At 40.6% G+C, this 18,259-nt stretch overlaps 1 protein-coding gene across 1 annotated transcript in view; it reads left to right on the plus strand.

The window, feature by feature from the left end:
• lost (methenyltetrahydrofolate synthase domain-containing protein lost) overlaps positions 1 to 18,259 on the plus strand; it is a 111,575-nt gene that overhangs the window by 60,211 nt on the left and 33,105 nt on the right. The window contains exons 5-6 of the mRNA XM_070084747.1: positions 10,934 to 11,162; positions 12,165 to 12,286. Of these exons, the coding sequence (XP_069940848.1) occupies positions 10,934 to 11,162; positions 12,165 to 12,286 (351 nt within the window). The remainder of the gene's footprint in view (positions 1 to 10,933; positions 11,163 to 12,164; positions 12,287 to 18,259) is intronic.

The raw sequence follows: 18,259 nt of genomic DNA on the forward strand, positions 1-18,259 counted from the left end.
ATGAGGCTGCCAGTTCGGACCACAAAGCGGCTGAAAAATATGTGCAGGAATTCAAGGAGTACATAGACAGTGAAGGACTGAAACCTGAACAAGTGTTTAATTGTGACAAAACAGGCCTGTTTTGGAAGAAAATGCCATGCAGGACCTACATTACTCAGGAGGAAAAGGCACTCCCAGGACATAAGCCTGTGAAAGACAGGCTTACTCTGTTGATGTGTGCCAATGCTAGTGGTGATTGCAAAGTGAAGCCTTTATTGGTGTATCACTCTGAAACTCCCAGAGTGTTCAGGAGAAACAATGTCCTCAAGCCTAATTTGTGTGTGCTGTGGAGGGCAACATGGGTTTAGAGCAGGTCGCTCCTGTCTGTCCCAACTACTGGATCACTACGACAAGGTCCTAGATGCACTAGAAGACAAAAAGAATGCAGATGTAATATATACAGACTTTGCAAAAGCCTTCAGCAAGTGTGACCATGGCGTAATAGCGCACTAAATGCATGCTAAAGGAATAACAGGAAAAGTTGGTAGATGGATCTATAATTTCCTCACAAACAGAACACAAAGAGTAGTAGTCAACAGAGTAAAGTCTGAGGCAGCTACGGTGAAAAGCTCTGTTCCACAAGGCACAGTACTCGCTCCCATCTTGTTTCTCATCCTCATATCTGACATAGACAAGGATGTCAGCCACAGCACCGTGTCTTCCTTTGCAGATGACACCTGAATCTGCATGACAGTGTCTTCCATTGCAGACACTGCAAGGCTCCAGGCAGACATCAACCAAATCTTTCACTGGGCTGCAGAAAACAAATTGAAGTTCAACGATGAGAAATTTCAATTACTCCGATATGGTGAACATGAGGAAATTAAAACTTCATCAGAGTACAAAACAAATTCTGGCCACAAAATAGAGCGAAAAACCAACATCAAAGACCTGGAAGTGATCATGTCGGAGGATCTCACCTTCAAGGACCATAACATTGTATCAATTGCATCTGCTAGAAAAATGACAGGATGGATAATGAAAACCTTCAAAACTAAGGAGGCCAAGCCCATGATGACACTCTTCAGGTCGCTTGTTCTATCTAGGCTGGAATATTGCTGCACACTAACAGCACCTTTCAAGGCAAGTGAAATTGCTGATCTAGAAAATGTAGAGAGAACCTTCACAGTGCGCATAACGGAGATAAAACACCTCAACTACTGGGAGCGCTTGAAGTTCCTGAACCTGTACTCCCTGGAATGCAGGCGGGAGAGATACATGACTATATACACCTGGAAAATCCTAGAGGGACTAGTACCGAACTTGCACACAAAAATCACTCACAACGAAAGCAAAAGACTTGGCAGACGATGCAACAACCCCCCAATGAAAAGCAGGGGTGCCACTAGCACGTTGAGACAATACAATAAGTGTCAGGGGCCCGAGACTGTTCAACTGCCTCCCAGCATACGTAAGGGGGATTACCAATAGACCCCTGGCTGTTTTCAAGCAGGCACTGGACAAGCATCTAAAGTCGGTACCTGACCAGCTGGGCTGTGGCTCGTACATTGGATTGCGTGCAGCCAGCAGTAACAGCCTGGTTGATCAGGCTCTGAGCCACCATGAGGCCTGGTCACAGACCGGGTCGCGGGGGCGTTGACCCCCGCAACTCTCTCCAGGTAAACTCCAGGTAACTGACCATGGAGACCCATTCTCTCACATGTGGGCCTACCAGCTGTCTCCCACTTGATTTGAAGCTGCTAGAATTTTTGCATGTTAATACATCGAAAACATTGGCTCATTAGACATATATATACGGCCGAAACAGTCAAAGGGTTAAATTTAAATTTTTGCCTTTTTTTCAAAAAAGTAGAAAATAGGGTATTTTCAGTGAGCCTTTGCAAGAGTCATCTTGAAACATTTTCAAATTGTGTCCATTAAAAAGAGCATGTTTTAACCCTTTCAGGGTTTCGGCCGTACTAGTACGGCTTACGCACCAGGGTTTTTGACGTACTAGTACGCCTAAATTCTAGCGCCCTCAAATCTAGTGAGAGAAAGCTGGTAGGCCTACATATGAAAGAATGGGTCTATGTGGTCAGTGTGCGCAGTATAAAAAAAATCCTGCAGCACACAGTGCGTAATGAGAAAAAAAAAACTTTGACCGTGTTTTTGGATTAAAACAGTGACTTTGCAGTGTATTTTCGTATGGTATTTATTGTTGTACTCTAGTTTTCTTGGTCTCATTTTATAGAATGGAAGACATATTACAGAAATTGAGATGATTTTGACTGGTTTTACAAAGAAAAGTACCTTGAAATTGAGCTCAAAGTAGCAGAAATGTTCGATTTTTACCAAAGTTCAAAAGTAAACAAATCATGCTATGCGTCCAATACATATCAACTGGTGAGTCTAATATTCTTTCACAAGTGCGCTGATATTATTTGTACCATTTCTACACTAATGCAGTAGTCTGCATAACAGTAAATCTTCTATTTTTTGGTGAGAATAAAAATTCAAAGGGAAAGGAAAAGAATGTAAGAAGAGCGTGGGGACATGACTAATGAACAGAGGAAATGTTATTTCAGTGCCAGGAATGTCTTTCTTGTTTATTCTGGACCCTATTTGGAAATTGGCATCTTTTGAAATTTGTGTGAAATTGGCAAAATTGTTAGTCTGACCACTGTATTGGATAGTTGAAATCGGTAAAGGGGTGTTTTTTTATACTCATTCGATAGAAAGGATGGAGTTCTAGCGAAATAGTTATGATTTTTGTCGACAAGTACACTGGAATTGGGCGAAAATAGGGCTCAGAGTGGGCAAAATCGCCGATGCATCTACATCGTCAAGACTGCTAACTTCGCGAAAGCATAATTCCGTAAGTTTTCCATCAAATTTCATACTTTTGGTGTCATTATGATCGGGAAAAGATTATCTATCTTTTCATAAGAAAAAACAATTTTTTTTCTTTTTTTGAAATTTGGGCGACCCTGAGAACAAGTCTCTGAGAGGGCCTGTCGACCCTGAAAAAGTTAAGCCATCTAAAAAAGCTGCTTTAGTTTTTGATGAAAAACTAAGGGTCAAAGTTCAACAAGTTACTGTAGGTTGATGTCACATCATATTATATGCTGATAAATAAAGTTCTTGTAACACGTGTTATTATTCATCTTCTAAAAGACTATGTTTTATCTCTTTGAGTAAATTAATTATACAGTGGACCCTCAACCAGCGATGGCATCGATTAACGATAAATCTGACTAGTGATACATTTTAATGCAAAAATTTTGCCTCGACTAGCGCTTAAAAACCCGACAAGCGCTATTCGTTCCGTACGAGACGCGTCCACTTTGGCCTGAGCACGCCTCACTTGTCCCGTGGGTGCCAGTGTTTACAAGCCAGCCACCGCGGTCGCTTCCAAACATACAACTGGAACATTTCATATTATCACAGCCTTTGTAGTGATTGCACCTGCAAAATAAGTCACCATGGGCCCCAAGAAAGCTTCTAGTGCCAACCCTACAGCAAAAAGGGTGAGAATTACTATGGAGATGAAGAAAGAGATCATTGCTAAGTATGAAAGTGGAGTGCGTGTCTCTGAGCTGGTCAGGTTGTATAATAAACCCCAATCAACCATCATTACTATTGTGGGCAAGAAAACGGCTATCAAGGAAGCTGTTCTTGCCAAAGGTGCAACTATGTTTTCGAAACTGAGATCGCAAGTGGTAGAAGATGTTGAGAGACTCTTATTGGTGAGGATAAACGAGAAACAGATAGCAGGAGATAGCATCTCTCAAGCGATCATATGTGAAAACGCTAGGAAGTTGCATGACGATTTAATTAAAAAATTGCCAGCAACTAGTGATGTGAGTGAATTTAAGGCCAGCAAAGGTTGGTTTGAGAGATTTAAGAAGCGTAGTGGCATTCATAGTGTGATAAGGCATGGTGAGGCTGCCAGTTCGGACCACAAAGCAGCTGAAAAATATGTGCAGGAATTCAAGGAGTACATAGACAGTGAAGGACTGAAACCTGAACAAGTGTTTAATTGTGACGAAACAGGCCTGTTTTGGAAGAAAATGCCAAGCAGGACGTACATTACTCAGGAGGAAAAGGCACTCCCAGGACATAAGCCTATGAAAGACAGGCTTACTCTGTTGATGTGTGCCAATGCTAGTGGTGATTGCAAAGTGAAGCCTTTATTGGTGTATCACTCTGAAACTCCCAGAGTGTTCGGGAGAAACAATGTCCTCAAGCCTAATTTGTGTGTGCTGTGGAGGGCAAACAGTAAGGCATGGGTCACTAGGGACTTTTTCTATGACTGGTTACACCATGCATTTGCCCCAAATGTGAAAAATTACCTAATTGAAAAGAAATTAGACCTTAAGTGCCTCCTGGTATTAGACAATGCTTCAGACTTGGCAGAGCGACTTTCTACGGATATGAGCTTCATTAAGGTGAAGTTTTTGCCTCCTAATACCACTCCTCTCCTGCAGCCCATGGACCAGCAGGTCATTTCCAACTTCAAGAAACTACACAAAAGCTATGTTTGAAAGGTGCTTTGTAGTGACCTCAGAAACTCAACTGTCTCTAAGAGAGTTTTGGAAAGATCATTTTACCATCCTCAATTGTGTAAACATTATAGGTAAGGCTTGGGAGGAAGTGACTAAGAGGACCTTGAACTCTGCTTGGAAAAAACTGTGGCCAGAATGTGTAGACAAAAGGGATTGTGAAGGGTTTGAGGCTGACCCTGAGAATCCTATGCCAGTTGAGGAATCCATTGTGGCATTGGGGAAGTCCTTGGGGTTGGAGGTTAGTGGGGAGGATGTGGAAGAGCTGGTGGAGGAGGACAATGGAGAACTAACCACTGATGAGCTGCTAGATCATCTTGAACAGCAAGAGGGCAGACCTGAGGAAACTGCTTTGGAGGAGGGGATAGAGAAATTGAAGAAGTTGCCTACGATTAAGGAAATGTGTGCAAAGTGGCTTGAAGTGCAAAACTTTTTTGATGAAAATCACCCTGACACAGCTACTGCAAGTCGTGTTGGCAACCTGTACACTGATAATGTTGTGAACCACTTTAGGAAATTCATAAAGGAACGAGAAGTACAGGTATCTATGGACAGATATGTTGTGTGACAGAAGTCCAGTGACTCTGAAGGTGGTCCTAGTGGCATTAAAAGAACAAGGGAAGTAACCCCAGAAAAAGACTTGCTACCTCAAGTGCTAATGGAAGGGGATTCCCCTTCTAAACACTAAGAAGATCAACGGTCTCCCCTCCTCCCATCCCATCAGTCATCACCAGATCTTCAATAAAGGTAAGTGTCATGTAACTGTGCATGTCTTCTTCAGTTTGTGTGTATTAAAATTAATATTTCATGTGGTAAATTTTTTTTTTTTTCAATACTTTGGGGTGTCTTGCACAGATTAATTTGATTTCCATTATTTAATTTCCCCCATTAACTTGACTAACGATTATTTCAATTAACGATGAGCTCTCAGGAACGGATTAATATCGCTGGTTGAGGGTCCACTGTATAGACAATTTGATAGAAAATTTCGTGTATGAAAACTATGGAATCTGCCAGTAAGGGTGGTCCCACAACATGTATTGTTGGAAGAGAAAAACCATCAACAACATGTCACAGCTTAATTTAATGCAAGAAAGTTGGATTTAAATCGGTACAAGACTTATCCACAGATGACAAAGCACTACTTATTCGACGTTCAGAAAGTAAGTCTTATGGACGATGACCAAATTTGTATTGTGAAACAATGTAGTACCTCAAAAAATATGAAACAGTGCAAATGATATGCTGCACTCCATTTGGAAAGCAAAATCATCATACCAGAACAGGACTTTTGAGGGCTGATGTTGAAATGGCTGGCAAATTGAATTGTTTGACAAGGAGCAAAATCAAACCAGGGCAGAAAATTGGTTCTAAATGTAAAGCTGATGCTCGAATAGCGGAGACTTCAATTGCCTCATCCTCATCTTCAGATGATTTTGATATGGAGAGAAAGCAGCACAGTAGCTGAAGCAAGGGAGCATCACTAATTTGTGCCACTTGACTCAAACGCCATACGTGTAAGCAAAGTTTCAATGATGCCATCTACCTCATTTCCAAAACCTCCAATACGGGCACTAAAATGCCAGGCTTGAGAATATCACAACTACTGCCTGGTAATTACGTTGCTTGCATTTATGATGATAAATGGTGAATTGGAAACATTGTTGAAGCATTGGTGGAAGAAAGTGACACCTTGATCAAGTTTATGCGCCCACATGGTCTGGCCAGTTCATTTTACTGGCCTAAAAGACATGACATTTGTTGGGAGCTGGAGCAACATCTCATTTCTGTGCTTCCTGTTCCATCAGTTACATCATCTAGGCAACTATCAGTTTTCAGAAAAAATTTTGGCAAACGTGAGCCACCAATTTGAAGTAATGCAATGAAGAAATCAAGTAGTCAGAGCTTTGGCTTGGGAGCCAACTGAAGATACCCACTGTAGGCTTGGGAATCTAGACTAAGCAGTCCCATTGGCTTGGGAACCAAACAGATACTCCAGCAAGGCTTTGAATCCTCAACAAAGAAACCAGGACTGCAGGCTTGGGATCCTGAGCAAAGAAACCCGCCTGTGGCTCAGATTGCATTGCTATCGGGCGTGACCTCTATGGTGATAGGGTTGCTGGTTCAGATTGATTGAACCAGTAGTGGAAATGCCACCATGAATCAACGCAGTCAAACACTTCTATGCTTTTCTCATAAAGAGTGCTGAAAAAATGATCACATGACACATCCAGCTTAAAAAGTTAACCATACTGCGGATTTTGGCAGAGCATTGAAGCTACAGTAACCTGTTGAATTTTGATCTTTGTTTTTTGGGTATTATATGAGCACAATGAAAAGCTGAAGCAACTTTTTTAGATGGTTTAAAAGATGCTCTTTCTAATAGATACAGTTTGAAAATGTTTCAAGATGACTTTTTTTTTTTTCAAAAGCACATTGAAATTACAGTGGACCCCCGCATAGCGAACGCCTTGCATAGCGAACAATCCGCATAGCGAACGCTTTGTTCGCTGAAATTTTGCCCCGCATAGTAGACAAAAACCCGCTTAGCGAACTTCGTCCGAGACGCGTCCAATGTGGGCCCTCAGCCAGCCTCACATGTGCCGCCCGTCCCATTGTTTACCAGCTAGCCTCCGCGGTAACATTCAAGCATACACTCGGAATATTTCGTATTATTACAGTGTTTTCGGTGCTGTTTCTGGAAAATAAGTGACCATGGGCCCCAAGAAAGCTTCTAGTGCCAACCCTGTGGTAAAAAGGGTGAGAATTAGTATGGAAATTAAGAAAGATTTTGAAGGGTTTGGGGCTAACCCTGAGAAGCCTATGCCAGTTGTGGAATCCATTGTGCCTACTTCAAAAATTAAGGAAATGTGTGCACAGTGGGTTGAACTGCAAACCTTTATGGATGAAAATCACCCTGACACAGCTGTTGCAAACCGTGCTGGTGACTATTTCAATGACAATGTTATGGCCCATTTTAGGAAAGTCTTGAAGGAACGGGAGGTACAGAGCTCTATGGACAGATTTGTTGTGCGACAGAGGTCCAGTGACTCTCAAGCTGGTCCTAGTGGCATTAAAAGAAGAAGGGAAGTAACCCCAGAAAAGGACTTGCTACCTCAAGTCCTAATGGAAGGGGATTCCCCTTCTAAACAGTAAGAAGATAATGCTCTCCCCTCCTCCCATCCCATCAATCATCACCAGATCTTCAATAAAAGTAAGTGTCATGTAACTGTGCATGCCTTTTTCAGTTTGTGTGTACTAAAATTAACATTTTTTTGTGGTAAAAAAATTTTTTTTTCATACTTTTGGGTGTCTTGCACGGATTAATTTTATTTCCATTATTTCTTATGGGGAAAATTAATTCGCATAGCGAACATTTCGCATAACGACCAGCCCTCTTGCACGGATTAAGTTCGCTATGCGGGGGTCCACTGTACTCTTATTTTCTACTTTTTTAAAAAATGTGAAAATTTAAATTTAAAAGGACTGAAACATTCTCCCAAGTTGAAACTATATATTTGTAAATAAGGTTTATCACAAAATAGTAAATGAAATTTTACTGGGATACCTTTATTGTTACACAAGCCAGAGAAGGCTAAACATTGATGTTTTTTTGACGCATTGGTATTTTTGCCCCACTTTGAGGTTCAGTCAGCAAGTAAGTTTAAAAAACGTAAATCCATATTAATTCCATTGGATTAAGCATAAGAAGTTGTTTAAGACAGCAAAGTTTCATTTATTTTGGTGGAAAGATTGAGAAATTATTTTGATTCAAAACTGCCAAATTTTCTTAGGGTTATGGTACATGGTCATGGCATGGTATCAAACAAAGGGTTCTATCTCGGCTACCATTTCACTGACGGATCTAAAACTTTACCAACTTAGTTTGAGATATGTAAGATTCAGCACAACAAGTTTTATCAAAATCCTTGATGGTGAGGTGGGGCACTTTTCTAAAATCAGACCACTTGACATGGAATGACCCGGTGTGGAAATTAGGAGGTGTGGTGTTACTAAAAGTATTACTCAGTGGACTGAGGTGTTTGGTCATTTAAAGAGGATGGAGCATAATAGGTTGTCTTGGAGGGTGTATAAATCTGTTGTGGAGGGGAGGAAGGGTAGGGATCATCCTACGAAAGGATGGTGGGAGGGGGTAAAAGAGGTTTTGTGTGCAAGGGGCCTGGACATGCAGCAGGCATGTGTGAATGTGTTAGATAGGAGTGAATGGAGATGAATGGTTTTTGGGGCCTGACGAACTGTTGGAGTGTGAACAGTGTAATATTTTGTGTAGGTATTCAGGGAAACCAGTTAGCCAAACTTGAGTCCTGGAGGTGGGAAGTACAGTGCCTGCACCTTAAAGGAGGGGTTTAGGATATTGGCTGTTTGGAGTGACATCCATACTGTCATATCAGGACACCTCTGCAAAGACTGATATTGTGTGAATTATGGCAAAAGTGTTTCTTTTCTTGGTCACCCTGCCTTGGTGAGAGACAGCTGTGTTGGAAAAAAAAAAAGATTAAGAAAATAGAAGAAAACCCAGATGGGTGTGTATGCATATACATATACATGTACATGTATGTGTAATGTAATCTATGTGTAAGTAGAAGTAGCAAGATGTACCTGCCATCTTGCAGAGAATTTGTAGCTTGGAGATTATGAGGAGGTGTGCAGTTACTAAAAGTATTATCCAGAGGGCTGAGGAAAAGTTATTGAGGTGGTTTGGACATTTAGAGAAGATGGAGCAAAATAGGATGACTTGAAGGGTGTATAAATCTGTAGTGAAGAGAATGTGGGCTAGTGGGGAAGGTTGGAGGTGGGATAAAGGTTTTGTGTATGAGGAGCTTGGACATCCACCAAGTGTATTTAACCCTTTCAGGGTCCAGAGGCCAAATTTCAAAGGGTGCACCAGTGTCCAAGAATTTTAAAAAAAAAAAAAAAATTTTTCTTATGAAATGGTACAGAATCTTTTTCTGAAGGTAATAAAGCAAAAAGTACGAAATTTGGTGGAAAATTGACGAAATTATGCTCTCGCGAATTTTGATGTGTAAGTGATATTTACGAATCGGCGATTTTGCCGACTTTGACTCCGATTTTAGGCCAATTATATTATTCCAGTCGACCAAATTCTTAGCTATTTCATTAGTGTTATATTCTATCGACTGAGCACAAGAAATCACCCAGTCAACTGTTTCAACTACAAAATAAAGTGATTGGAAATTGGTAATTTGGCCAATTTAACACAAAGTTCAAAATATTCCAATTTCAAAATAGGGTCCAGAATAAACAATGCAGGCATTCCTTGCATTAAACTAACATTTTCTCTGCTCATTAGTTATGTTTTTGGGCTTTACAAATGAATTCCATTTTTATTTTTTATTTACATAATGAATTTTTATTCAAACCAAAAAATAGAAGATTTAATGTTATGCAATATTGTAATAATTGTATAAATATCATCATCACATTTGTGAATGTACATTAGACCCACCAGCTGGCGTGTATTAGACATGTGAGGTCGTTTGTTTACTCTTGAACATCGACAAAAATTTAACATTTCCGCTACTTTGAGCTCAGTTTCAAGCCATTTCCAGTAATAAAACCAATCAAAATCATCTCTACTTCCATAATATATCTTACATTCTATCAAATGACACCAAGAAATCACAAATACAACTATAAAAAACATACGAAAAAACACTGCCAAATCGCTGTTTTAATCGAAAATCACAATCTCGTTTTTTTTCTCTCATTATACACTGTGTGCTGCAGGATTTGTTTTATGTGGTGCACACATACCACATAGATGTATTCTCTCATATTTAGGCCCAAATTTACCACTCACAGCTTATCAGAGTGAGCTGAGCTCATGGCATAGATCTACGGTTTGGACCCTGAACGTAAAGCCGTAGATCTATGGCACGGACCCTGAAAGGCTTAAGTGTGTTAGAAGTAGATGCAAATGGTTTTTGTGACTTGACGAGGTGTTGTAGTGTGAGCAAGGTAACATTTTGCAAAGAAATTCAGGAAAATTGGTGAGCTGGACTTGAGTCCTGGAAGTGGGAAGTACAGTGCCTGCACTCTGAATTCAGAAGGGGTGGGGATATTTGCACTTTGGAGGAGGATCTGAACTGTAGTATTGCATGCCTCTAGTAAGACAGTGATAAAGTGAATGATGGTGAAAGTGTATCTTTTATTTTTTTTGGTCAGCCTATCTCAGTGGGAGATGGCCAGTGTTAAAAAGTACTGTTTTTTGAAATTGTTTCCAGACTGCTATACAAATAGGAAATCAGGACACGTTGCTTCATCAGTCATTTTCAGCATTCAGAAGTAATATTTACTTTTATTAGTTCTATAAACAAATGTTTTTAGATTTGATATGTATTTTATTCTAGAGTACGTGAACTTAAGGATGCACTACAAAGTCGAAATGTCAGACCAATCGACATTACATGGCGGGGTCGTAATGGATTTGCCTTCTTGCGCTTTACTGGTCCTATTGAGGATTGTGATGATGTTTTATCCAAGCTGGAAGGACTCTCTCTACTAGATCAGCCAGTAATAGTAGAACGAGCCAAGGATAAGATTGTGAACAAGGAAAATTATGAAAATGACAGAGATGGGGTAAGAATATAATTTTTTTTTTAATAAGTTACTTTATCACTTCATATAACTGCATATTTTTTTAGTATATAGATGGTGTCCACCTCTAGTACAAATTGTGGGGACCCACAAACTTGGTAGTAGATAAATTAGTGTTTCGATACAGAAAGTTCCTGATTTACAATATTGGCACTTTGGAACCGGTTAATTACATATGTACTTATTAAGAACACTGATTTGCAGTTAATTGTTGCAAATATTTAGGCAGATTTAAAGTAAATGATTTGTTTGTAGCTTATTTACTGAGTGCATTCGAGGTACTCATTATGCTAACACCAGCAAACCTTACGGCCAGATAGTATATTCAACTCTTCTTGAGACTTCTGGTATTATTGCACTTTATGTAGATCATAAATCATTGTACTGCTTATATGATTTAATCTGTCATTGTTTTTAATGTGTATAGGTTTCTTTGTTATATATTTGTGGGTTGCAGAGGATACTGCAACCCAGGAATGTACTGTAAAAGGTCTTTAATTTACAAACAAGTTGCATTCCCGTCTACTTAACGTATAAATAAGTTTGTATAGAAAACAACAGCTCAAAGTTTGCATATGTTTAACACATTTATTGAGTGGTTTTAAAACTAATTGGCTTCTAAGTGCTCCATTTGCAGGCACTTGTGTGTGTGTGTAACTTGGGGCACCTAATGGAACCAAAACATCTCAAGTATTTCAGCTCTTGATACTATACAGAGTAAATTATTTTAATAAATATGCAGATCAGTGATTATAAAATGGTACATGCACAGCTAATGCATGAAATTAATGCTCTTATATTTAGCAATTAAAAATATAATTATTAATTTTTTGGAAGTTTCAGTACCCTGGTTCAATAATCAGCCTGAGTCCAAGCATTGTTGCCACACTAAATACACACAGCAACTGCTTTAACTATCATGTAAAACAAGTATGTTTGGGTTGAAAAGTAATGAATATAAATATCCATTAAATCTTCCTTCAGTATTACTGTGAGGACGATCAAGTTGAGGACCGTGTTATTACTCGCAAGTCACAGATACCCAGAAAACCACGTCTTCCCATTACTTATGCTGTGTTTCTTGGAAAGGTTCCTCCAGCTTGCAGGCAAGTGATCTGAGAAGGGCTTCTTGTTATTTATGCTGTAGTAGTAGAATACAGTGGACCCTCGGTTATCAGCCGTAATCCATTTCAGAAGGTTAGCCTAAAACCGAAATAATATTTCCCGTAAGAATTAATGTAAATAAAATTAATCCGTTACAGACACCCAAAAATATTAACAAACAAATACATTTTTAAAAGATTAATTATAGTTTTGTAGGTAGGTTGGTAGACAGCAACCGCCCAGGGAGGTACTACCGTCCTGCCAAGTGAGTGTAAAACGAAAGCCTGTAATTGTTTTACATGATGGTAGGATTGCTGGTGTCCTTTTTTCTGTCTCATGAACATGCAAGGTTTCAGGTACGTCTTGCTACTTCTACTTACACTTAGGTCACACTACACATACGTGTACAAGCGTATATATACATACCCCTCTGGGTTTTCTTCTATTTTCTTTCTAGTTCTTGTTCTTGTTTATTTCCTCTTATCTCCATAGGGAAGTGGAACAGAATTCTTCCTCCGTAAGCCATGCGTGTTGTAAGAGGCGACTAAAATGCTGGGAGCAAGGGGCTAGTAACCCCTTCTCCTGTATATATTACTAAATTTGAAAGGAGAAACTTTTGTTTTTCCTTTTGGGCCACCCCGCCTCGGTGGGATACAGCCGGTGTGTTGAAAGAAGAAGAATTATAGTTTTACTTACACAAAACAATGAGAACTAAATAAATAAATGAACATTTAAATCACTATTACATACATTTGTTGAAAACTCTTGTTGGCTTATGGAAGACAGGGAGGAGAGAGGGAGGACTGATTATTGTTTGGAAGGGAAATCCCCCTCCATAAGGACTTCAGGTATCACAGCCCTCTCTGGGGTTACTTCCTTCCCTGCCTGCTGCACTCCCTGCCTGCCTGCTACACTCCCTGCTACACTCCCTCCCTCCATGCTGCACTCCCTGCATGCCTGCTACACTCCCTGCCTTCCTCCTACATTCCCTGCCTTCCTCCTACACTCCCTGCTACACCCTGCCTCCCTAGTACACTCCCTGCCTGCCTGCTACACTCACTCCCTCCAAGCTGCACTTCCTGCCTGCTACACTCCCTGCCTCCCTGCTACACTCCCTGCATACCTGCTACACTCCCTGCATGCTTGCTACTCTCCCTGCCTTCCTCCTACACTCCCTGCTACACCCTGCTTCCCTACTACACTCCTTCCCTCTATGCTACACTCCCTGCATCCCTGTTACACTCCCTCCTCCCTCCATGTTACACTCCCTGCCTGCCTGCTACACTCAATCAGTAACCACAAAAAACAATGGATTATAGCAAAATGTTTGGATGAATGAGTAAAGGCTTCCTCACTCTCCCAGAGACACTGCCAGACTGACTCATGAACACCACATAGCATGGGTGGATGCGTCCAATACAGCCGATCTCTGAAATAACGGCCAATAACCGGAATAGAATTTCGGCCAAAAAAGTGAGTGAAAACCAAATTGGGTGATATCCGGAACGGCCGATAACCGAGGGTCCACTGTATATGCTAATCGTTCACAAAGCTTGAAGCCGAGGAGTACAACTTTAAAATTGGAGTTCTCCCATTGAAGGATAATGTGTGTGTTCCTTGTTGTCATCTATGTAAATAAAAAACTGTTGAGAGATTTTTGCTAAGGCTTGCTAAATTTCTTTAGAATAAAGTTTGTGACCTGATATATAAAAAGTCATCAACAGGATGTTCTACTTTAAATTGACTTTATTTCTCTACATTGATTCAGATTAACCACTATACCATATCAGTTTTAATCCTGAATCACCAGTTTTGACTTTTGTACCACTTTTACCCTGTTTTGCTTCCTAAATTAAGAAGGGCTATCACCATTCTCACACTGAAGCCATTGAGGATTAGTTCCCCACTCATCCAACAGGGGCAAGTCTCCTAGGCAGCATGCTAGTGTAGTCAGGCTTGTCTTGCACTGGTAACATAAACTGTGTTAGGTCAGCATTCTTCTGGTATAGAGGAAAGTGATTGATGTAGAAGGCAATGAACACAAACTTTGTAGACAAACAGGCCTTGGTATGTAAAGGAAGAAAGTTAACCCTTACAGGGTTTCCAACGTACTAGTGCGGCTTATGCGCCAGGGTTATTGATGTACTAGTGCGCGTAAATTCTAGCGCCTTCAAATCCAGCAAGAGAAAGCTGATAGGCCTACATATGAAAGAATGGGTCTATGTGGTCAGTGTGCGCAGTATAAAAAAATCCTGCAGCACACAGTGCGTAATGAGGAAAAAAGAAACTTTGACCGTGTTTTGGGTTTAGCCCTTAAACGATCCAAATGTATATACACGTTCTCTTGCGTAGCGCCCCAAATGTATATATATGTTTCCTTTGTCATTCATTCAACATTGGCATGATATGCCTGAGTCGCCTAGACATGAGAGAATGAGTGTGCACACTCAGTGTGTGCTATATGAAAAAATTTGGGGATGCCTGGGTACCAAATGCTCTTTTTTCCTATTAAAAAATTTTTTTTTCTCTCAGAAAATTTGGGGCGCTGCGCGAGTGAACGTATATATACGTTTGGACCATTTAAGGGTTAAAACAGCAATTTTGCACTGTATTTTTGTATGGTACTTATGGCTGTATTCTAATTTTCCTGGTCTCATTTTATAGAATGGAAGACATATTACAGAAATTGAGACGATTTTGATTGGTTTCACAATGAAAAGTACCTTGAAATTGAGCTCAAAGAAGCAGAAATGTTCGATTTTTGCCAAAGTTCAAAAGTAAACAAATCATGCCACGCGTCCAATACACATCAACTGGTGAGTCTTATATTCTTTCACAAGTGCGCTGATATTATTTATACCATTTCTACACTAATGCAGTAGTCTGCGTAACAGTAAATCTTCTATTTTTTGTTTACCTGGAGTTTACCTGGAGAGAGTTCCGGGGGTCAACGCCCCCGCGGCCCAGTCTGTGACCAGGCCTCCTTAGGTCAGTGTCCCAGGATGCGACCCACACCAGTCGACTAACACCCAGGTACCCATTTGCACTGTATTTTTGTATGGTACTTATGGCTGTATTCTAATTTTCCTGGTCTCATTTTATAGAATGGAAGACATATTACAGAAATTGAGACGATTTTGATTGGTTTCACAATGAAAAGTACCTTGAAATTGAGCTCAAAGAAGCAGAAATGTTCGATTTTTGCCAAAGTTCAAAAGTAAACAAATCATGCCACGCGTCCAATACACATCAACTGGTGAGTCTTATATTCTTTCACAAGTGCGCTGATATTATTTATACCATTTCTACACTAATGCAGTAGTCTGCGTAACAGTAAATCTTCTATTTTTTGTTTACCTGGAGTTTACCTGGAGAGAGTTCCGGGGGTCAACGCCCCCGCGGCCCAGTCTGTGACCAGGCCTCCTTAGGTCAGTGTCCCAGGATGCGACCCACACCAGTCGACTAACACCCAGGTACCCATTTTACTGATGGGGAACATAGACAACAGGTGGAAAGAAACACGTCCAATGTTTCTACTCTGGCTGGGAATCGAACCCAGGCCCTCACCGTGTGAAGCGAGAGCGTTAACCACCAGGCCACCAGAGCCCACTGTGAGAATAAAAATTTAGTGGAAAGCAAAAGAAATGTAAGAGGGTCCTGGGGATGTGACTAATGAAGAGAGGAAATGTTATTTTAGTGCCAGGAATGTCTGTCTTGTTTATTCTGGACCCTATTTGGAAATTGGCATCTTTTGAAATTTGTGTGAAATTGGCAAAATTACTAATTTCTGACCACTTTATTGGATAGTTGAAATTGGTAAATGGGTGGTTTCTTGTACTCATTCGATATAAAAAATGGAGTTCTAGCGAAATAGTTAAGGTTTTTGTCAACTAGTAAACTGGAATTGGCCAAAAATAGGGCTCAAAGTGTGCGAAATCGCCGATGTGTAAACATCATCGAGACCGCTAACTTTGCGAGAGCGTAATTCTGTAAGTTTTCTATCAAATATGAATTCATACTTTTGCTGTCATTATGATCAGGAGAAGATTCTCTATCTTTTCATAAGAAAAAACAATTTTTTTTTTTTCAGAAAAATTTTCGACCCTGAGAACAAGTTTAGGAGAGGGCCTCTCGACCCTGAAAGGGTTAAAAGTGAACATAGATAAAAGTAGGTAATGAGGTTATCAAACGTGTTAGGTAATGAAAAATTGGATATCACATTGGAGGGAGTATGGAAGTGATTTTTTTTTTTTTTTTTTAATGTCGGCTGTTTCCCACCAAGGCAGGGTGTCCCAAAAAGAAAGAAAAAACTTTCATTATCATTCAACACTTTCACCATCACTCATACATAATCACTGTCTTTGCAGAGATACTCAAATATGACAGTTTAGATGTCCCTCCAAACTGCCAATATCCCAAACCCCTCCTTTAACCCTTTCAGGGTCCGTCCCGTAGATCTACGGCTTCACGTTGAGTGTCCAAACCGTAGATCTACACCAAAATACTAGCGCCGTTAAATTTAACGTGAAAATGCTCATAGGCCTACAAGTGAGAGAACGGGTCTGCGTGGTGGGTGTATCCCATAAACAAAAAATTTAGGCGCCCACATAGCATTGTGGGAACACCAGCTCAGTTACCCTTGTTCACCATGCCTTGTCGCAAGGCAGCTCTTACTCCTCAACCTTCTACCTCTGGTGTGGGCACTCGTCAGTCACGGTCAGTTGTACCTCAATGCAAGAGAAAACAATTATTTTCGCGTGGCCAGGCCTCTGACTTCAGTAATGATGATGATAGTGACGTGGATTGTGATTTTATTGCTCTTGACGATCATTCGAGTAGTGATAGTGAGGAAACATATTCACCAGTGAAGCGTCGGTATGTACACCGCCGCATGCGCTCGGGTAGTGTACCCTATGCTGTGCCTAGGGGACGGAGTACATCCCGGAGTACATCCCGTGGCCCTACACCAGGTATAGACAGATAGTGAGGTTGATGTGGCTACACTTGGCATGGATAGACCACAGGCATCAGTAGATGGTGGTAGTGGTGATGGTAGTGCCACGGCCATGCATGACTCACCAGCCCAGGCTGGGACCCACGCTGCTGACTCCGCAGTTCAAGGACAAAGTGGAGTATCAGCCCACCACAACCACAACTACTCGCACAACCAGTCTATGATGTCCAGTATCCACCAGCAAACCGTATCTGGGATTGGCAGCAAAATCCCAATTTTGTTCCCAAGCTCCACCACTTTGATGACTCTCAAAGTGGAATTCTACCAACTTGTCCCCTTGGAAACACTGCAAATGAACTGGAATTCTTTGAACTATTCTTTGACCACCCATTGATGGAAACTATTGTCAGGAAAAGTAACAAGTATTTTGAGTACACCATGGCAAATACGATCATATCACCACAGTCAAGACTACACCGGTGGAAAGAGACGACTGTTGCAGAAATGTATTTGCTTTTTGCAACAATAATGCTTATGCCTCATGTCTATAAGCATAATATAAAAGCATACTGGTCCACAGATCGGCTAATTTCTACCCCGGTCTTCAGTGAAATCATCCCAGTGAACAGGTTTATCTTACTGTTACGCATGTTGCACTTCTCTGACAAAACCAGGCCTGACAGAAGTGACAGGTTATACAAGATTAGAAATGTTTTTATGTATCTCAAACAAAAGTTCAGCATGTGCTTTTATCCATTCAAGAATCTTGTAATTGACGAGTCTTTGATTTTGTTCAAAGGTAGGCTGTCATTCAAGCAGTATATACCGAGCAAGAGGAAACGCTTTGGTATAAAACTGTTTGTACTCTGTGACTCTGACAGTGGCCTGGTATTGGATATTGTTGTATACACGGGAAATAAAACATTGAAAGATACCAAGATGTTATTGGGTATCTCAGGTGACGTAGTGAGAAGCATGATGGCACCTTATCTTGGTAAGGGGCATACATTATATACCGATA

The sequence above is a fragment of the Cherax quadricarinatus genome, chromosome 13, assembly GCF_038502225.1.
Source record: "Cherax quadricarinatus isolate ZL_2023a chromosome 13, ASM3850222v1, whole genome shotgun sequence".
Taxonomy (NCBI): domain Eukaryota; kingdom Metazoa; phylum Arthropoda; class Malacostraca; order Decapoda; family Parastacidae; genus Cherax; species Cherax quadricarinatus.